Raw genomic sequence first — 21,412 nt, forward strand, 5'->3', positions numbered from 1 at the left:
AAGCAAATCACACCTCCAGGCAGGGGAGAGCCTGCCAGTGCTCCACACAAAGCCAGAGCAGCCTGGATCTTTAATGCTGGTACCAGATCATTGCAGAGGAGCAGCTGCTGATACTTTTTTTTCCCCCTCCACAACAGAGCTGAACAGCATCAGCCTGAGCAACAGCCAAGGCTAATACAATTCAAGCAGGACTGCAATGAACTGTCTTTTAAAAGGCGCTTAATTATGTACATATGAAGAGAGGCCCAGGCTCATTTTCAGGAGATTGCAGCTTTCCCAACTGGGTGGCAGGGGAATGGGCTGAAAGATGCTTCAAAAGATCCTGTGAGGCTTTTATTACCAGACAATTCACAGTTGTTACAAGCAGCTTCCTGAGCAAGCTCTGTGGCCAACAGTTAAGCGTCTAGACGGTCTCTGCTGTTCCTTCGTGGCACTGCTTTGCTGGCAGTTGGCATTTCATGATCCACCAGGCTGGGCAGTAACTGGCTGGAAAGCAGCCCTGAGGAGAGAGACTTGGGGGTGCTGGTGGACAAAAAGCTCACCAGGAGCTCTCAGTGTGCACTTGCAACCCGGAAAGCCAATCAGATCCTGGGCTGCATCAGGAGAAGTGTGGCCAGCAGGTCAAGGGAGGTGATCCTCCCCCTCTACTCAGCTCTGGTGAGACCCCACCTGGAGTACTGCCTCCAGTTCTGGAGCCCCTATTACAAGAGGGATGTGGAGGTGCTGGAAGGTGTCCAGAAGGGCCACAAGGATGATCAGAGGGCTGGGGCACCTCTCCTATGAGGACAGATTGAAGGAGTTGGGGCTGTTCAGTCTGGAGAAGAGAAGGCTCCCAGGTGACCTCATTGTGGCCTTCCAGTATCTGAACGGGGCTACAGGAAGGCTGGGGAAGGACTTTTCAGGATCTCAGGTAGTGATCTGGAGGTGAGGAGGAGGTTCTTCACCATGAGAGTGGTGAAGCCCTGGAATGGGTTGTCCAGGGAGGTGGTCGAGGCCCTGTCCCTGGAGGTGTTTAAGCCCAGGCTGGATGAGGCTCTGGGCAGGCTGATCTAGTGTGGGGTGTCCCTGCCCATGGCAGGGGGCTTGGAACTAGATGATGCTTGTGGTCCCTTCCAACCCTGACTGATACTATGAAGTGAGCCATAGGACTTGCAGAGATGGGTCTCATGGAGCAGCTCAAGGGGGCCCAGACTGGACAACTCAGTGGAGTTTTAGCTCTGTTACATGTTAAGTTCTCACAGGATCCAACCTTGGGACATTTTTACAGATCCTCTGCATGATTTTCTGATGCCCTTCAATTCTTACAGTGCCTGCAACCTTGAGGAGACATTTCTTAGCCAGCCCCACCACGTGTAAGAGAAGTCCACTTCAGGCAGGCTCAGCTGAATGACAAACTACAGCAATTACAGCCCACTACCACCAGTAGGGTTAGTCCCAAGATCAGAAGGATGCTGCACCATCTTCACTCCTCCACTCCAAACTACAAACAGGGAAGCTGTTGAATCAGGCTGTTCATTGCTCTTCATTTCACATCTGTAAGACAGACCATTATCCTCATCTCACCCACTGCAGGAGAGACTAGGACCAGCTTGGCCAGCCTCTACTCTTAGCACTCAACACAACAGACTCAAACTGCTGCTCCTGCTCCTCTGTCTCATGGTTTCCATGCACATCCAACCTGCCATAAACCAGGCACACTCCCCACCTAAGTAAAGCAGTCTCCTTCTAGGTGAAGGAATTGCAAGAGGTTCACAGAAGGACACATCCAAGTTCATGGATGTTAGATGCCTGACATCACAGCTGGCTCCCAGTCCCCTGCCACCAAACCTCCTGTGCAAGTCTAGATGCTGGGAAGCCACAAATTGAGTTCAAGATGAAGTAGGGGAAAACTAATCCAGCTGAAAAAAATGCCTCAGGTGGGCAAGGGGAGGGTTGTGTTTCAGCACCCACACAGATGCTGGACCACACCAACACTTGGGAGGAGCAAATGAAAGATGGGGAACTGCTCAAGCCAACACTGGCCCATCAAACAACACCCCACAGCCCCAGCCACAGGAAGCAGCATGCAGGTAAGCACAAGCAGCTTGACCAAGTCCACACTAATACTTCTGGACACTAGGAACAATGCTGCAGCTTAGTGCCTGGTTGGACAAATTCATTTGGGTTTCATAAATCAAGTAAGAGTCAATTTTGGCTTTTAGCACCACCAAGTCCCTTGCTCCCATCTCCACACAACCTCCTCCCTGGGCTGGAAATAGTATTTGTGCTCTAACTCAGCAGAACATGGTGAAACAGAGTTCTACGAGAGCAAAACATTTTTTAATCTGGATTATTTAATTGCTTTTCATCCAGATCCCTTTTCCAACTATGTTTACCACAGAACTTTTACTAATTCCACAACTTTCCACTACAGAGATACTGGGGAGCTCAAAGGAGCTAAGCAAGCAGCTCAGAGTCATAGAAGTGTTGAGGCTGGAAAACACCTTTAAGATCATTGAGTCCAACAACTAACCCAGCACTATCAAGTTCACCACTAAACTATGCCACTCAGCACCACATCTACCTGCTGGACTCGTATAGTGTCATAATATCAGTCAGGGTTGGAAGGGACCACAAGGATCATCTAGTTCCAACCCCCCTGCCATGGGCAGGGCACCCCACACTAGATCAGCCTGACCAGAGCCTCGTAAGTCTATGCCTAGGAGTAAAGCCTCAGTTTTCCAAGTTCAGCACCAGGAACCCAAATGATGCAGGACCAGAGCCGTAATTTTTCCAGCTCAGCTCCATTGGAAGCTGTAGAGAAAAATAAATCAAAGAGCATCCTCCTTCCATGGCTCACGAGTCAGGACCTCAGACAAGCTGCTGCTATATGCACAGCACTATGCACCTTGCTCCAGCCTGGACCCAAAGTAGCAATGTCAGCAAGATGGGCTGCAGCAACAGCACTTCTGACTCAGCCATAACCAGCTCAGGTGTCCCAACACTATCCCCAGACAGAGCCTGAGGGTCCCAAGAAAGATCTAAGGTGAGGTGCCTGTGGAAAATGAAGTTAATTATATCCATTAATCCCAAATGAAAACCAACAGACTTAGAATACTAAGTAAGTCTATTGCAGTGCAGTTGAGGACCTCCAGCTGCATTGTTTAAGATGAACCTGGACACAAGGGAGGTTACAGACAGGGGATGCACACACAGCTTGCTTCCAGCACTGCAAATGGGTCAGCCAGGTAGTTCTAGATCAACCAGAGCAACAGTAGTCCCAGATATGGTCATGGAAGAGCTGATAACGCATTTAGGGAACATAGCTTAGTTACAGCCCTAGTCTAATCTCAGTCAAGAGCTGATCAGTAGCAGTGCTACCCTACCGAGTGTGCCTCACTTCTTTCTTGGTAGGGTAGTTTTAGGCTATGCCTTCAACCCACCACACTTGGACTGAATAACACTGCAGCCTCTCTGAACACACATCATTGGCAGGCAGATAGGAAACTCCATTACAAATCTCATTCTATATGAAAGCACAGGCTGGATGCTTAATCACAGCTTGAGATACTACATTTCTCATGCTCTAATAGGCTTAAGATAGGTGCTAGTCCCACAGCTGATGATAACTTCAACCACTGCAGAACAATCTCAAAAGCAAATCTATACTTAAAAAGACCCCCAAAAAGAATAAAATAAAAGGACTGATGATATAATTTGCAGATGACACAAAGGCTGGCAGAGCAACAAGCCATGAAATCAGGCAGCTGGAGAGAACAATCATTTGGAAACGTTGATCCTTCCCCAGCAACTCACACTGCAGGAGAACCGAGCATGGAGCTACAAATGCAGCAGCGAGGAGCATGATCCATAGCTGCAAACAACCATGCCCTGCAACAAAGCAAATAATTCTGCATTAAGTAACAACTGCTGGGATAAAGAGAGCTGCTCCAATCCCTCAGTGTCCAAAGCAGGAGACTACTACAGTATGGAGGTAATTCTATCTGCCTGAGGCAATGAGGATTCAGCAGCAATACTGTAACTACATCTGCGTGGCCAGACAGGACTTGGGGATTTAGCAAATGCTGCCTAAAAATCCTTCAGCAATTTCAGAAAGCTGCAAATGCAGCTTGAGCACAGGGGAAGGGTTTTCAAGAGTGGCAGACAAGCTGTACAACCCAAAAGCAGCGACTTGAAAATACAAGCCTGCATTTTAACCACGAGAAGACACTGGGTGCTAGAGGATGCTGCAGAGGAGCACAGGAAAGGGCAGCAGAACATCTGCAGGCTGCAACCAAGAGCTTTATTCAATGATTAGCAATTCAGATAATCACACAGGCTTGTCTTTAGATGACAGGCTGAGTGCAGGGGAAGTGGGTGAAGTTATACAGCCCACATTTATGGGATGTCACACAAGATCCACAGAATTCCAGCACGGTAGGTATCAGAAGGGACCTCTGAACACCATCTAGTCCAACTGCCCTGCTGAAACAGGGTCAGCCACAGCACAGTGCCCAGGATCAGGTCCAGGCAGGTTTGGTATCTCTCCAGTGAAGACTCCACAACCTCTCTGTGCAAGCTAGTCCAGTGCTCCATCATCCTCAAAGTGAGGTTTTTCCCTGATGTCAGATAACCTCACTGTTTCTCCTGTCTTTATTCTGCACCAGTTTGAGTCAATCCTTTGTATCTTGGGCATACAGCACAGAACATAGGACATTTTATACAGAAAGCCAGGGGAGAAATTAAAGGGAGAAAATAAGGGAATTATAGAAGAAGGCAAGACAGCACCAGCCATGCAACAAGGTCATTTTTACGTACCATAAGTGACCTATTTCAGGACAGGCACTCAGCAAATGCTGTATGAGCTGGCAGAGTGAGGGACTACCTTTCCCTCAAAGAATAAGCTGGATTAGAAACCACCAAGGCATCCATCCTCACTGGAATATTACACTTCACTGCTGGCTTCCCATCACTGAAATAAACCCAAAAGCTGAAAAGGCCAAAAAGTTCAAAGAGCAAACAACTTGAGTGGTCAATGGAGTGTAATAAAAATGAGAGCACTCTGATGTCACAGCTCACTTTAAAGAGGAGGTTTCCAGCAAGAATGTTTTGGGGTTTTTTTCCTGGCAGGTAATCTGAGCCTGCAGAATTAAGCAATTCTTGGAAGCCTAGATAAAGAGAGCATCCAAAAATACTCTGCAAAATCAAGCAGCATAACACAAGGGGGGGTGGGGGGGGAAAGAGGAATTAGAACAGCAGAAGGAAGTGGAATTAGGAGCAATGGATATAATTAGAGGAGGCTGAATAGCAGGAAAGACATCCTGAAGTGGATTATTTTGATTCCAGGAGCATCGCAGACTCAAGGGGATCCCCACAAAGACTCACTGAACTCGCTCAGTGTCTTCCTTCAAACACAATGACATTCACTGTCAGGTGAGAAAAAAAGAGAGAGAGAGACAAGATCTTGATGGCACTAAAGCCACCAGTGAAGAGAGACACGGGACTGGAATAACTCATCACGCAGAGCAAGGCTGTCGCAAGGCTTCCTCGCACGCCCTCCTTGCCTGTTTTTACATTTAGAATGAAATTACTCTCCTTGAGGAGGGGCAGGCTTCATCCCACATCTGCACAGTACCCAGCACAATGGAGTCCCAGCCCATGCCTTCGAATCCCAAAATCACAGCAAGAACAGAGCAGAAAAATCAGGCTGGATGAGACTTCAAGAAGCCATCTCATCCTTCCTCTGCCTCAGGGCAAGAATTACTACACTTGCTGTTTTTCTAACAGAAAGTTCTCTCCCTGATGGGTGGGACACAAACCCACCCAGACAGATGAATTAGTTGGACCTGGATTTTAACATCTTAACTCCTCTGTGACCCTCTGATAGCAACAATTCAACCTTGAGCACTATGCCAGGGCAACACGGAGCTGCTGCAGTCACAACATCTCACCCTAATGAGACAGGAACCGGTAGAAGAGCAGCTCTGTACTGGCAACAGGAGCCCAGCAGTTTAGTCTGTTTCAGAGCTGCTGTTCCTAGAAGGGAAGCCAGCCTAGCTCCTCAGGACACATTTCTTCCATGATGCCTACAAGAAATGAGTCACTTTTTTTCTTAAGGTTTCCATCATCCTCTTTTCCGGACTCTGCAGCACATCATGTTTACCCTGAGCTGGTCTAGTTTCAGCAGTAAAAATCCTTGAAGCAGGCATTGCTTACACATCTACCATTAATAACACTCTCAACGAAGCACCAGCAGTAAAGATTAGCAAAGCACAAACTTCTCTTTGCCCCAGATGCTTACTGATGTTTCTTCTCTGGGTATGCAAAGATAGACATTAAGCCCAGCTCCTCACTTAACCTTAATGCCGAGAAACAAGATCAACTGCACTCAGTTCTATGAAAAGGCTAAAACAAAACCCCCAAACCCAACAAAATGAGCACACCCACACTTTTCATTCTGCCAGCTCCCACACCTTTGAACCAGTTTTTTCAGTTTTGTTAATAAACCTCCTACCACTCGGTTTACCTTTCAAGGTTTCACAGGAGAACTTCAGAAAGGAAGCAGCAGCAAGTCAAAAACAAACACAAAAGGGCAAGATAAATCCAGGGCTCTGCTGCTCCACAAATGAGAAGCTTCCCCAATTTAATTCTGTGCCAGCACTGCAGTACCACTGCACATCAAACAGCTCAAAAACCTGTGGGCTTTTAAAAAGAAAGCCATGCGAGTGATTTCAAATCCTGAGTCTGTAGAACTTCAATATCAAAACTAAATGAAGAGCAGTTGTGCAGGGGGTGGGAGAGGAGACTCCCGTTTACACCCAACCGCTCCCACCTGGCGCTGATTTCCAGTTTAGCAGCTCCTGATGCAGAGCAGCTGAAAGAGGACAGGGAAACCTGCGGAAGGGCATCCCCTTCCCCCTCAGCACAAAATGCAACAAAGTTTAGCAGTTTATTTAGCACCTCATTTAGCACTGGTAACAAAGTTTCTCCATTCGGAAGGCAAATATTTCTGTTAACACACTTTTCACCCCGCCCCGCCTCTCCGCCTGGTCAGTTTCTTTACAATGAGTATAAACATCCTTCACTCTTGTACCATCAACTTTCAAAAGGCTAACACACACATACACACTCAGCACTACAAACACAGCAAGTAGGTTTTGATACAGAGTTCTTTGGAGGACTTCTGTTGTACTTTAAAGCTGAGGGGACGGAAGAATGAGGCGTCTCAGTTTGCCAAATCCATTACAGATCTTCTGCCAGGAGTGCAATGCTAACAGTAAGTGGCCAGCAAGAATAGCTCTGAGATGTGCATAATTTATCTGAACTGTCATATTCTTTTTACAAAATCAGGCGATTTCTCACCAAGACACAGGCTTTGGTTAATCATCCAGCTACCGCATCTCTCAGATTAACAACGTCAGCAACAGCCACCACTGCAAAATTCTAACTGAATAATACCCAGAAGGCTGAAATGCTAGACCCAGACTCGCCAAAAGAAGCAGAAGGAAAAGGAAAAGCAAATGAACAGCACACCTAAGCGGGCAACTACATCCATCTGCACTCCTCGGGCAGGAGGAGAGCTCAGCAGTTAACCAACGGCTTCTCCCAGCTGAAGGATACTGCCAGAACCACTGGGAAAAGATGCTTAATAGGAGAACAAAGGATCCATTAAGCAAACAGAGGCATTAACTCATATCATCGTCAGGATGGTAATTGTACCCATACCCAGAGCTTCACAATTAGCCATGGTTTTTGCGACACAAACCAACAGAAAGGGCAGGCGACGGTGCACAAGGATAACTTCGACAGATTCCGGGTTAAGGGACGGAAAAAGACCTTCTTCCTTTGCTCTACCAGCACCCCGCCGGGAAGGCAGCGGTGGGCTGCGGACACCCCAAGAGCTCCCGAAGGGTGCTGCGGTGCAAGCCCCGATCAGGGGGTTACGCAGGAAGGGCAGAGCCCAGCGCCGGGCTGACACCGCAGCCAGGGAGGGGAAGCCGCCCCGGGACCCCACGCCGAGGACGCGGAGCCCAGAGCTGGGCACGCACCAAGCTTCTCGCCCCGCACGGTGCTTCCACATCCCCAACAGCCCGGTCCGAGACCAGAAGCAGGCACGGCGACGCAAAGGGGCTGCGGGCTCTCCCCCGAGGCGACTATTAAACAATAACGTTAATTACGATTTCCCCGTTTCTGCAAAGTTCCTGGGGTAGGCGGAGACCGGGCGAACCCCGCCGGAGTCCCCCCGCGCCGAGGCTGGGCACCCCCGGGTCCCACCGCCCCACCCCGGCCGCACCTGAGCGTGGGGCCGATGCAGGCCGTGTCCGTGCTCTCGATCTCCCGCAGGATCCGCTCATGCTCCGCCGCCGTCTCCAGGCTCTCCAGCTCCGCCATCTTCCCCCTCTCCATGGGGCTGTGCCGGCCTGACCCACCTGCCCGGCTCGGCCCTCCCCGCCCTGGGCAGCGGCGGCAGCAGCACCAGCAAAAGCAGCGCCGGGGCCGCCCGCTCCGCTCCGTGCGGCCCGGACCGGCCCCGCCGCGCCCGGCACGCCGGGAAATGTAGTGCGGGAGGGCGAGGGGCTCCGCCGCGTCCTGCGCCGGCGCCGCCAGCCCAGGGGCGGGGAGGGAGGGGAGCGGCCCCTCCGCAGGCTCTGTCATCGGCGTTGTGCCGCGGGAGGGGAGGCGGCGAGCTTGGGCTGGATGCCGATTGTCCCCGCACGGAGGTGTCCGCCATGGCAGCGGCTGCTAACTGCCCCCGGCGGGGCATTGCCCCGTGCCTTCGACACCTCCGTTAGGGGCACAGCCCCATGGCAAGAGCCCCTTGCCCTCCTCTGTGAGGTGAGACAGACCCATGGCAGGGACCCCTGTCCTCCTCCATGAGGAGATACAGCCACCGTGGCAGCAACATGGAATGAAGCTGGAGGTGGGGAGATTCAGGCTGGATGTGAGGAGGAGGTTCTTCACCATGAGAGTGGTGAAACCCTGGAATGGGTTGTCCAGGGGGGTGGTCGAGGCCCCGTCCCTGGGGGAGTTTAAGAGCAGGCTGGATGAGGCTCTGTCCAGCCTGATCTAGTGTGGGGTGTCCCTGCCCATGGCAGGGGGGTTGGAACTGGATGATCCTTGTGGTCCCTTCCAACCCTGAATGAAACTATGAAACATCTCTGTTCAGAGGACCCGGCTCCACGGCGGGGATCTCGTGCTCACTCCTGTGACCGGGGACACATTGGGTGACCATGGTTCCCATCATGAGGGGACATAGCTACCATGGTAGTGACACCCACCACGTGTAGGGACAGCCCTGTGGCAGGGACCCCATGTCCTTCCCATTGAAGGGGCACAGCCTCATGGCAGCGACAGGGGACAGGGTCCCATGGCATAGACAACATACCCATCCACATGACAGTAACACTGTTGTCACCCACCACGAGGGACTATCTTTGTAGCAGTGAACCTGTGCCACCACACAGAGGAGAGGAATCGCCCTGCCCCACAAAGGGGTGAACCTCCTCTCTGCCTGCCCCATCCTGTCCCTCAGCTCCATAAACTACGTCACCCCCACGCTGAAAAGGTGCCACCAGCTGCTGAGCTGCACTTCATCCCCATCCAAGCTGCACAACCCAAGAGGCATCTTCACCGAAGGACACAGCCAAGCTTGCTCCCCACGCTGCTCTGTCCTTCGGACACAGCTGGTTATCATCGTTACTCCTTTGTGTTGTGAAAATGATGCTGGAAGGGTCCCGCTCCCAGCTCCACGTTATCAGGTGTGGAGCTGTCCTTCCACAGACGTCTCGTGCTCTGCCAGATGCACAGTGGGGATGAAGAGCAGGACTGAGACCAGGCTGTGCATACCACCAAGGGCTTCTGCCTTTGCTTTTGTTGTTTCATCTTCTGAGATAAAAATAAACTGTGGTAATTGTATGAGCATGGCTCTGGCTTTCCTCACCGCTGCCTGCTACGGCTGAATGCTGCTGGTCTGAATATCCCCCTGTCATCACTTAACTGAAAAAATGGAAACAGACCCAGGTCGTGCCAGGGGAGGTTTAGGTTGGGCGTGAGGAACGATTTCTGTTCCAAAAGGGTTGTTAAACCCTGGAATAGGTTGCCCAGGGAAGTGGTGAAGTCCCCTGAAGGGATTTAAAAGGCACGTAGATGTGGTGCTGAGGGACATGGTTTAGTGGTGACCTGGCAGTGCTGGATTAATGACTGGACATGATGATCTCAAAGGTTTTTTTCCAGTCAAAACTACTTCGTGATTTTGATTCTAAATATGAAAGGGATAAAAGAACTTCCCAAAACATGATGCACCACAATTGGCACAAAGCAGAAGGGGCACTGAGAGCCTGTCAAAATCTTGGTTAGTTCACGTGAAGTTCACCAGCTCTTGTACATCATGCCTACAGTTGCCAAGCACCTGTCGTGCAAGAGCAGATGGATGTCGTTTTGGACGTGTTAACACCAGCCAGCAAATCTGTCCTCCGACAGCAGTCACCATGGAGATCTGGTAGAAGCTTTCTGAGGACCAAGAAGCAAAGAGACACATCAGTTGGTGGAGGGAAAGCATATAAAAATAGCAGGGTGATTTTGGAGCCCAGCAGCCTGGTGGTGCCTGCCCCAGGGCTGGGTCAGGACCTGTACCAGGAGGAAGCGCTGCACATTTCATGCTTGCCTCCACCGGCTCTCTGCCCAGGCAGAAGGCTGTTGCTTACAGCACCACAGCTTACAGGGTGCCAAAACACCTTGATGGCTGCTTCAAGGAGCAGATCATTTGTGATTTAAACTTCTTTGAACTTCAGACTGTTGAGATTAGCTACCTGTGGCTATGGGAAACACATCATGTGCTGCTCAGTGTGTGATACATACCCAGCTCTGGTGTGAAATCCACCATACCACCATCCACCGCTGATAGCAGCTAAGGAGATTACTGGTTTCATTCAAATTAGTAGGGGCTTGTGCTACTGGGGACTGAGCCAACATTCCTAAAGTCACCAGTAACTATCACGCTGTCTTCACTGAGCTTTAGAAGCAGGATTAAACACCAGTGGTTGAAGAATGAGTGGCTGGCAACAATCCAGCGTGGTCTTAGTTAGCAAATGATAACTGCCACAACTGACACCACTGCCAGGCTCTACCCTGAATGGTATTAATGCAAATAAGGATCTCAGAAACAGGATCTAGCTTTCTCTGGTATGAGGACACTACTTGGTCAGGTAGATGAATATCAGCAACCTGGCTTGGATCAGCATTAGTGTGGCCAGGAGTACCAGGGCAGTGATTGTCCCCTGTACTCAACAATGGTGAGGCCACACCTCAAATACTGGATTCCCACTTCAAGAAGGACATTAAGGTGCTGGAGTGTGTCCAGAGAAGGGCAAGGAAGCTGGCAAAGAGTCTAGAGCAGATGTCTTACGAGGAGCAGCTGAGGGAACTGTGGTTGCTTAGCCTGAAGAAAAGGAGGCTGAGGGGAGACCTGCTCATTCTCTACAACTCCCTGAAATGAGGTTGGAGCCAGGTGGGATCTGGTCTCATCTCCCAGGGAACAAGCAATAGGACAAGAAGAAAGAGCCACAGACTGTAGCCAGGGAGGTTTAGGTTGGACATGAGGAACAATTTCTTCCCCTTGAGGGTTGTGAAGCCCTGGACCAATCTGCTCAGGGCAGTGGTGGAACTGCCATCCGTGGAGGGATTGAAAAGCTATGCAGATGAGGTGCTGAGGGGCATGGTTTAGTGGTGACCTGGCAGTGCTGGGTAACAGTTGGACTTGATGATCTTAAAGGCCTTTTCCAGTCAAAATGATTCCATGATTCTGTGATTCTATGATTGAAATCTCAGGAGTTAAGCACAGAGATGGGAACTTAGAAATCATGCAGTCATCAAAATCTTACTTTAGTCTCATTCTCCTACATCAGCAGAAAGAACGAGGACTGCTGTTTACAGTGCAGCAATGTAGCGCTTCAGCAAGAAGAGGAGGAGCTCAGTGTGTGGAGCATGGTGTGACTCAGCCAGCAAGACCACGTCCTGAAGAAAAGCAGAGCATTAACTTCCCCAGAGCAACGTGGGAGGATGCTATGAGGCAAGGTAACAGTCTGTCAAAATAGTAGTATTTGGGTTTGGGTGGAGTAAGTTTGGGGTTTTTTTCAGTGCTTACCAAAACATCACATTTCTCTTATGGGGAGAAAAAGAACCAAAAATATTTCCATAGATTCATAAATATTCATGTCAAGTGGGAAACGAGAAGGATATTGTTACCTCTTAGGAGGACCTTCCCAGGAGCACCAGCCATAGATTTTCCAGGTGTCAGCTGGCTTCTGAAGCTGTAGTGAAATCCAAGTATATTTTTAAGAGAAAAGCTTAGCTCTGGTTTTGATGCCACAGAAAATCTCACCCAGCTTCTGACTTCAGGTTTAAACTGGAGATCTCTTTTTACCATTGCCTAGTAGAGTCAAAAGCCTTCTGTGATCAAGTTTTGGGTGTTCACGTATGGTCCTGAGGTCTGGGCTCAATCAGCCGCTTCTCTTATCCAGCTGAACAGAGTGAGTTCTTGGAGCTGTTCGCTCCCAAGGAACACCTTTCCTGTAATTAACTTATTTTTTAATCATGATATTTCAAGATTTTCCTTAGTCTGTTGGTGCCAGCAGTGGGCAGGGCAGTGGCTCTAATAACAAGCTCCTCCTCAACATCGTGTTGATGCCATCGTGGCTACCCTCATCCAGCCCCATTGGCCACAGGGTCACACTGAGGCTGGTGTCCATCACCTTCAATTCTTTTCAGGTCACTGTCATCTGGGATAAAATTTTCTGCTCTGTAAGAAAACTGACATCCTTTGCCTCTGGACACGAGGCATGTGGTCACCTTCACATGCTTGCATCTGGCTCATGGAGCAGTTTGGGGCTGGCCTTTGCTATTTGCTGCCACGCAAACTCTGTGCCATTTGAAAGCCTGTCCCCAGGAAGTTTATTTATTCTTACCAGTGACATGAGCATGCTGAATTTTATTGTTCCAATTAATCAAATCATCATGCAGCATTAACACAAATGCATCAAAGATGTCTGCTACCAGCTCATAATCTCATTGAAAAATGATATTGAGTTTGCCTGACAGATTCAATTTCCCTTAAAGCCCTGCTGGCTGACATTAAACTCTTTTATGTTCCCCTAATTTCTTACTAATGAAGTTCCATGTAATTGTTTTTTATGAGACTGACAACAACCTAATGGTGCTTTAAAGACCCTCCCTTTTAATTACTGACCTCTTATTAGTGTTCTCCAGTCCTCCAGAACTTCCCTAGTGTACCAAAGCTTCCTAAAGAAATCAATGTAGCAGATCAGAAACCTTGAGCGGGCTTTCCACAGGCTCATGTGCAGGCTACATGGGGCTGCTGGTTCTGCCTCTGTCTGCCACTGCTCAGACACTCTCTCACTGCTGAAATTAAAAGTCACCATCATCACTGTCTACAGATCACTGTGGCACTTGGGATCATCCCAAATTCAGGATCAGTTGTAATTCTGCCATGTCACTGGAGCAAAAGTAGAAAGAAAGGAACAATCGAGGCTAGATGCTGTTGACCTGGAAGACCAACCTCCTGCAGGGACCCTCATGTCATTAGACACATAATCTCAACCTCTCTGGACAGATCCCTTCTTCTGAGGTGTGAACTGGAGTCTTGGAGCCCCAGTAACTGCCTCCACATTCTCCTCCTGCATCTCCAGCCTACACCTGCTCAACACTTCTCCCATCTGTCTCCACTTTGGCCACAGCTCCTCTTTCCATTGGGATGAGTATCCTCAGTGTTTGCTTTCTCCTACACTTGAGGCTGGACAAGGAAAAGCACTTGGTGTTTCTAAAGCAACAAGAGCACCATGGGTGCTGACTAAGTGCACAGTCAGCTGGTCCTGTTTGCTCTGGGTGTGCAGCAGCTGGATTTCCTTCTCAAAGACTGACCTTTAGCACACTCCACTTCAACCCCAGGAGAAGGAACTAGCCTCTCCTACCTGGAGAGATGCTGGCATTCAATTTATCCCTCCTCCCACAGCCACCTTCGCTTCACTTTTGTGAAGCATTTTTCAACTCCAAGTTTCTGGTTTAAATAAATACAGGGATCTCTAGTGGCAATGCTGGGGTGAAGATCCTTTGGCAAGCTGCACTGGGATTTCTAAAGCCCTGCAAAAACCCACATGGTATGGTGTCTAGACAGGATTTGTAGCCTGAAGAGATGGATTCTCATCTTCTCTTCACAGATACCTGCAAGAGTGAGGTTTCTGTTGTGCTGCTTAGCCCATCCTCATCTTCACTGCCATAAAATCTGCCCAGATAGTAGCCCCAATGTAGGCAGCAAGAGATCTGTTGGCTTCCATAGATACTTTCTGCTTTCCTGCACCCAAGGCCATCAATCTCCTTAGGAGGTCACACAATTAGCTGTTGAGCATGATGGGGTGGCCTTTGAACTACTGGAACCAGAAACACCGCTCAGGAGTGCAATCACTTCCAGCAACCCATCAGTAGTCATGGCAATGATGACAACAGCCAGGGCTACCTTGTATGACTTTGAGCTCTGCCCTTTTTGGGTGGTAACACCGGGCACAAATACCCAGGGTTCTTCCTGAAAGCTATTGTTAGCAGACCTTTACAGAAGGAATCAGAGTTTCCTCTCCAACACATGTGAGTCCTGGCAGTGTTTTGGCAGCTGCTGCTTGGGAGTAACAGCTTCACGACATTCCCACTACCTCTGCAGTGCATGGGGTGGGATTTCCCCTCTGGAAGCCCTTCTGCCTTATCTTGGATTTGGAGGAGCCCACCAGACACTGCAGAGAGCAATACAAACACACATGCACAATACCTCGGTGACAACAGGATCCATGCCACAACAGATAAATTGGTACAATTTCAAATGATGGATAATTTGGGAAATTTGGATAATACAGCAGTAGATACTTACACTCATGGAACAGCAGAATTGTTTTCGTTGGAAGAGCCCTTTAAAATCATTGAGTTCAACATTTAACCCAGCGGTGCCAGGTCAGCACTAAACCATGTCACTCAGCATCACATCTACACAACTTTTAAACCCCTCCAGGGATGGAGGCTCCACTACTACCCTGGGCAGCATAGTTCAGGCCTTGACAGCCCTTTTGGAGAAGAAACTGATTATCATGTCCAACCTAAACATCCCTTGGCACAACTTCAGGCCATTTGCTCTTGTTCTGTTGCTTGTTCCTTGGGCGAAAACACCAACATCCACTTTGCTACAACCTCCTTTTGGCTAGTTGTAGCGAGTGAGAAGGCCTCCCCTCAACCTCGTCTCCAAGCTGAACAATCTTAAGATTGGGGTTTCAGCACCACCAAGAGACACTTTACTCCTCCGGCACTTCTCCGCTGCCTGCACCATTGACTATCCGTATCGCTGCCCGGCGAAGCACCGAGTCCCCTCACTGTCCTCCCCGCTGTCCTCGGTGCTCAGGAGTTGTCCACAGCTCCCTCCAGATTTTAAATGCCGATGACACCTAGTGCTGGTTCGCCCCACTGCAGCCTGAGCTGCTTGGGAAGCCCTGACGCGGAGGGATAAAGAGACGAGGATTTTGTGGCAGGCGTGATTGTGGGATGCTCGGAGCTGGAGCAAATCTGTAAGGGGACCAGGACGGTGCTGAGGGCTCAGTGTCCCCACTGTGCACAGCACGGGAGGGAAGCAGAGTATCTTCCATCTTTTAAGAGAATGACCATTGCTTTCACTGGTTCTGCTACATATCTGTGCACCTTTGTGTTCAACGTCCTGGAAAGACTTTAGGGCCATGGAGATGATCAGGGACCTGGAACCTCTCTGCTGTGAGAACAGGCTGAAAGAGCTGGGGTTCCTCAGCACACAGAAGGGAAGGTTCCAGGGAGAGCTTCTGGTGCCCTTTCAGTACTTAAAGGGAGCCTACAGGAAATTGGAGAGGAGGTGTTTTTTTTTTTTTTTTTAAGGGCATGTAGTGATAGGACAAGGGATGAGGCTTAAAACGGAAGGAGGAGAGGTTTAGACTCGATATAAGGAAGAAATTCTTCTCTGTGAGGGTGGTGAGACACTGGCCTAGATTTCCCACAGAGGTGGTAGATGCCTTATCCCTGGAAATATTCTAGGTCGGGTTGGATGGGGCTTTGAGCAGCCTATCTAGTTGCAGATGTCTCTGCCCAGGGCAGGGGTGCTGGAACTAGATGACGTTTAAGGTCCCTTCCAACCCGAACCACTCTGCGATCCCGTTCAGCACAACCACTGCTGGATGCCAACACCAGTGATGGTGGAGGACAAAGATGCGCAGTTGCTTCGTCAGCCTGCGGTCCATCTGGAAGCGGCGGCAGTGGCCGGCAGCGAAGGCTGGGGAGGTGCAGGAGGAGAGGATTTATAGCCGCGCCGGGAGAAGACGCATCGGAGAGAAAAAGAGGTATTAAAAATCTGTACGGAAAAAAATGTATGAACATCCCAGATGCATGGAAGAGAGACGCAGGTGCGACAGCGCTTGTGCCAGGCAGGACCCACGACTCCCGGGACCCGAACCCGAGCCCGGCCGCTGCCCTCCCGGGGCGAAGCCGCCGCTCTGCACCTCGCCCACCCATACGTCAGCAGCCGCGGCGGCGACGACCACCAATGGGAGCTGTGAGCGGTGCCAGCGCCTTGGGAGCGGCCAATCACAGAGCGACGGGGCCGCGGGGGTTGGTTGGGGCGTGTCACGTGGTGCGACGCGGTGCCACGGCCCCGCTGAGCGCTGCGGGATGGAGCCGGAGCCGCGGCGGTGGCCCGCAACCACCTGCCTGGTGACCGGGGCTTCGCGGGGCTTCGGGCGCAGCCTGGTGCGGCTGCTGGCTCCGCGCCTGGGCCAGGGCTCCGTGCTGCTGCTGCTGGCGCGCTCGGCAGCTCAGCTTGCCGAGTTGGCGGCCGAGCTGCGGGCCACCGGCAGCGAGCTGCGGGTGGAGTTCGTAGCCGCCGACCTGGGCTGCAAGCAGGGGCTACGGCAGGCGACTGATGCTCTGCGGGAGGTGCTGCCCGCCGGCCCGCCCGACCGCTTGCTCCTCATCAACAACGCCGGTAACGACCCCCATCCTCCTCCTGCTCGCCCCGGGGTCGGTGCCCTCCGTGGCTGCGGGCTTCAGCCCCGGCAAGCCCTCATTGGCCGGGCAAGACAGAGGGTGATTCAGTCTAGGGAGAAGGGAGAAATTATTTACCGTGAGGGTGGTGAGACACTGCCCCAGGTTGCTCAGAGTGGTGGTAGATGCCCCATCCCTGGAGGTCAAGTTGGTTGGGACTCTGAGCAATCTGCTGTAGTTGCAGATGTCCCTGATGACTGCAGGGAAATTGAATGAGATGGATTTTAAAGTCCCTTCAGACCCAAACCATTCTGTAATTGCTCAGGGGCTTTAGATGCCAGTAAATAACCAAACCAAGAAGATAACTGAAGCAGCAGCAGAGATGTCACCCGGCCCAGATCTCAGATGCTTGCCTTTTTTCACCCATGACTGCTAGAGATCAGACCATATCTTCCAGCAGGCAGGTGCTACAGGAGGTAGGCTTTTGTAGGAGAGCACATGGTGGCTCATGTGGACATTGTACCTCCAGGCTAGAGGTTGGGAGCTGTTTGTTTTGGCAGGGCAGGTTCATGTCCTGTATCACCACTGTTGGTTCAGTGAGTGACCTGAAAGTGATGAGCAGAGCCAGGTGCTGATCTCCTCACTCTTTCTTGACACCCTGCTCAAGATTGGGCCAGCAAAGCTGCTCATATTTGTCTGCAGCATCGTGTTGCCCATGGACACACAGGAGCAAAAGGCATCTGCTGCATTGCTGAACCCATTTCTGTTCCTAACTCATTTGTCCTTTTTTCCTAGCCTCTCTGGGAGACATCTCCAAAACTTTCCTCGATCTCACTGACCCAGATGAGCTCAACAGCTACTTTGCCTTCAATATCACCTCAGCGCTTTGCCTCACCTCCAGTGCCCTGCAGGCCTTCGGGAAGCGGCCTGGCTGCAGCAGGACGGTGGTGAACATCTCCTCCCTCTGTGCCTTGAAGCCCTTCAAGAACTGGACGCTGTACTGCAGCGGGAAGGCTGCTCGGGACATGATGTTCCAGGTGCTGGCGCTCGAGGAGCCTGATGTCCGTGTGCTCAGCTACGCCCCGGGTGAGGAGGGGAGCTCAGCAATTGCTGTTCAGTTTCTCCTGGCTTTGTGGATGTCATGGGTTGAGCCGGGGTTGCCACTACATGAAGGACAGATGCTCTCTGTTAACCCCATCTCCCTTCCCATAAGGGGAGGGGGAGAAGGGAGAGAGACTGATGGGTTGAGGAAACAGACATAAAAAGATAATAATAAGAAACTAATGACATATATACAAACATCTACAAACCAATATTGAACATCCTGTCTGCTCCTCCCCACAGCTGCCACCTCTGGCTTCCTGTACCCCAAGGTAGCACACAGGATTTAGCAGTGCCCTTGGTGTGCCCAGGACCCAGACTCAGCCAGAGCCTCTCTGCAGCCCAGCCCTTGGCAGGAGCTCTCCCCATCAGCTTCTCCCTGCTAGGAGCAGCCCCTGGCTGTGCAACCCTGCCCTGAACTGCAGAAAGTGCCTCAGTGAGCAGAGGCTGAGCTGAGAAGTCAAATCCCTGAGCTCCAGCTCAGATCAGCACTGGTTGAAAGGTTCTGGCAGCCAATGCCAGGTAGAGAGGGAAAACGAGCCCCAGATTTTGCTCTCTCCTTATGTTTTGTTTTGTATCCCTCTGTCCCCAGGTCCTCTGGACACGGACATGCAGCTCTTGGCCAGGACTAAGACTGGAGATGCAGACATGCGTCAGCTTTTCCAAAACCTGAAGGAGAGTGGCCAGCTGATAGACTGCAGTGTGTCAGCCCAGAAGCTGATGAAGCTCCTGGAGGAGGACACCTTCTGCTCTGGTGCCCATGTGGATTTCTACAGCATCTGAGTTAGTCTTGCCTTCACCTTTGTCTTCCTGCTTTGCTTTCTGCCTCTGTCCACTAAGGTCTCAGTGCCTCCCAAGGTCTTGGATGCCTCCACTCTGTTTTGTGACCTTGTTTCGGTCCTGGATGCTGTGCAGCTTTCAAGAGAAGATCTCTGAGCACCTTTTAAGTACTCCCAGTGCCCTGATGCACTTCTTTGAGCCTTTCTGGGCACCTGTCCACAGGAGCAGGGATACCTCAGCTACTGGGGATGGAAGAGCAGAGGTGGCTTTTCCAAGGGAATGGGCGTGGAGGTTTAAAGCTCTTCTATGCAGGGGTCAAGGAAGTATTGAGGCATGCAAGGTCAGGTCAGAAAGCCACCACAGAAGGTCTCAAAGTCAGCAATAGGGTTAAAGCTGAGTATTCCCATGTCTGTCCCCTTTGCCCTGCAGAAGCAAGTCACCCAAAGGGGAAAAGTCATTCCTGGGACTGGAGGTGACAGCTGCAGCTGTTGCCCCAGAGCCCTGACTCTTTCCCATGTCTCACCAGTGGCTTCTCCAGATTCTCCTGCAGTTTGGGGATCATCTCTGTGTGAGTTTTGTGACTGAAGACGTGGAGCAGAGCCTGTCCCTGTGGTTCTTGAACAAAACCAACAAACCAGCAGGACAGGGAGAGGAGATGTGAATTCTGGGTGCTGGCCAGGGTCAGCAGCTTATGTGCACACACACAACATGGGTTAGAGCACATCTGAGACACAGCCCTGAGCTCATGCCATGCTTCTGTCTGTAGGGTCTGGGTCCAAGCCTGGGTCTGGGGCTTCAGCCCCTCTTGGGTTGTTCTTTTAATTATTTATCCTCATTTTTTTTCATCAGGTTCCAGTTGCCACAGGCACTTATGGAGAGCAGCTTATCTGCAGCATGTGTTGATGGAGGGAAGCTGCTATGAAGCACAGTGGCACCCCCTGTGTGCCCCAGAAACGTCCCATGTTCCTCTGCACTCAGTGACAGTGACCTTCCTGCAGTCCTCTAGCTCAACCCTGGATTTACCTGGCTCTACAATCATTAAAAGATTTGTGTCTGGTCTGGATCTTCTGCTGTGTCTTTAAAAGTGGTTCAATGTTTGGTAGGGTAGGAGGATGTGCAGGCAGGGAGTGCTGAGTTTCAATACTGAGGTGCTTGCATGCTCCTGCACACAACATTAATGAAATCATGGATGAAATGCTGGAGTTGGTTTGCAGAATGGAAGTGACCTTCGAAAATCATCGAGCTCCAATCCCCTCTGCCATGGGCAGGGACACCTTCCACTAGCCCAGGTTCCTCAAAGCCCCAGGTGACCTTTTCCTGGAACACTTCCAGGGATGGGGCATCCACAACTCCTCTGGCCAGTCTGTTCTGCTGTCTCACCACCCTCACAGAGAAGAATTTCTTCCTTATATCAAATCTAAATCTCCCTCTTTCAGCTTCAAACCATCATCCTTTGTCCTTTCACAACAGGCCCTGGTGAAAACTTGCTCTCCAGCTTTCTTAGGAGCCCTGTATATATTGAAAGGCCTCTATAAGGTCTCCTTGGAGACTTCTCTCCTCCAGGCTGAACAGCCCCAAGTCTCTTACCACAGCAGAGATGTTTGAGCCCTTGAAGGAATTTTGTGGCCTTCTCTGGACCTGCTCTAACAGGTCCATGTCTGTCTTTTCTGTGACCTGGGTCAGGTTTCAGTCCCTTCTCAGTCTCATCTGGTGCGTGGGGCAGCCCACAAGCAGCAGGAGCAAAATTTCAGCCTTGGTGTGCCTGTTCCTTCAACCTGGAAACTCTACATCTGCTCCAAGAGGAAATCTGTTACCAGCATCAAGCACATACCAAGTGTGATTCCTACATCTGCAGAGAAGGGCTGTGTCGCACTGCTGAATTTTGCTGGTGAAGCAACCATGTGCTCACAGTTCAATGGAGTAAGTTTGTTTGGCCACTCCACAATTTGTGCTCCAAGCTGTCTCCTGGATGGTTTGGTTTTTAGGGATTTCACCCCCTTGGGCTCACTGTTCATCAGCACTCTGCAATCCCAAGGGATGTGCTGAGTTTATGACTCCCACAAGAGCAGAGCTGTGCCCAGGATGAAATGTCAGAGATGCTTTCAGGGCATCCCCTGGGTACCAGCATCCCCTGGGTACCAGCATCCCCTGGGTACCAGCATCCCCTGCCAGGGAGCAGTGGCAGTGATGCTTTCAGGGCATTTCCTGGGTACCAGCATCCCCTGCTGAGGGAGCGGGTCGAGCTCCCATGTCCCATGAATCCGGGCAACACCCCTGCAGCCACGGCTGCTGTGAGATGGCAAAACGAGAGGAAATTTCTTCCCTTTTCTAGCGTTTTCTGTGGCCAGCGGAGGGCGTACCGAGACCGGGTAACGGACACCGGCCCGAGCATCGCTGCCTCTGGAAGAGCGACGGGCAGTTGGTTGGGATGGAGCAGGATGAAGGCTCAGGCTCCCTTCCTGCTCATCACAGGTTCCTACGACAGCCAACGTCTTTTCCTTGC

The 21,412-nt window shown here is 50.9% G+C and overlaps 2 protein-coding genes across 7 annotated transcripts in view; one reads left to right on the forward strand and one right to left on the reverse strand.

Annotated features, from left to right (window-relative positions):
• The window catches only part of EXOC6B (exocyst complex component 6B), a 281,602-nt gene extending 273,097 nt beyond the window's left edge, over nucleotides 1–8,505 (reverse strand). For all 6 annotated transcript variants that reach the window (XM_068149414.1, XM_068149412.1, XM_068149413.1 and 3 more), the window contains exon 1: nucleotides 8,273–8,505. In XM_068149414.1, coding sequence (XP_068005515.1) covers nucleotides 8,273–8,385 — 113 coding nt within the window. In that variant the 5' untranslated portion in view covers nucleotides 8,386–8,505. The remainder of the gene's footprint in view (nucleotides 1–8,272) is intronic.
• Nucleotides 8,506–16,678: 8,173 nt separating this feature from the next.
• On the forward strand, nucleotides 16,679–19,972 carry SPR (sepiapterin reductase). Its single transcript, XM_068149699.1, has 4 exons — nucleotides 16,679–17,029; nucleotides 17,824–18,114; nucleotides 18,722–18,912; nucleotides 19,759–19,972. The coding sequence occupies exons 1-3, from the start codon at nucleotides 16,717–16,719 to the stop codon at nucleotides 18,910–18,912; spliced, it is 795 nt and encodes a 264-aa protein (XP_068005800.1). The 5' UTR covers nucleotides 16,679–16,716; the 3' UTR covers nucleotides 19,759–19,972.
• The last annotated feature ends 1,440 nt before the right edge of the window (nucleotides 19,973–21,412 follow it).

This window comes from Melanerpes formicivorus, unplaced genomic scaffold (assembly GCF_026170545.1).
Source record: "Melanerpes formicivorus ecotype bairdi unplaced genomic scaffold, bMelFor1.0.p_v2 SCAF_18, whole genome shotgun sequence".
Classification (NCBI taxonomy): domain Eukaryota; kingdom Metazoa; phylum Chordata; class Aves; order Piciformes; family Picidae; genus Melanerpes; species Melanerpes formicivorus.

Excerpts from the sequence above, each read along its gene's own strand:
- SPR (XM_068149699.1), top strand. The coding sequence starts at position 16,717 with ATGGAGCCGGAGCCGCGGCGGTGGCCCGCAACCACCTGCCTGGTGACC. Across the intron at positions 17,030-17,823 it reads GCTCCTCATCAACAACGCCG|CCTCTCTGGGAGACATCTCC; the intron begins GTAACGACCCCC and ends CTTTTTTCCTAG. Across the intron at positions 18,115-18,721 it reads TGTGCTCAGCTACGCCCCGG|GTCCTCTGGACACGGACATG; the intron begins GTGAGGAGGGGA and ends CTCTGTCCCCAG.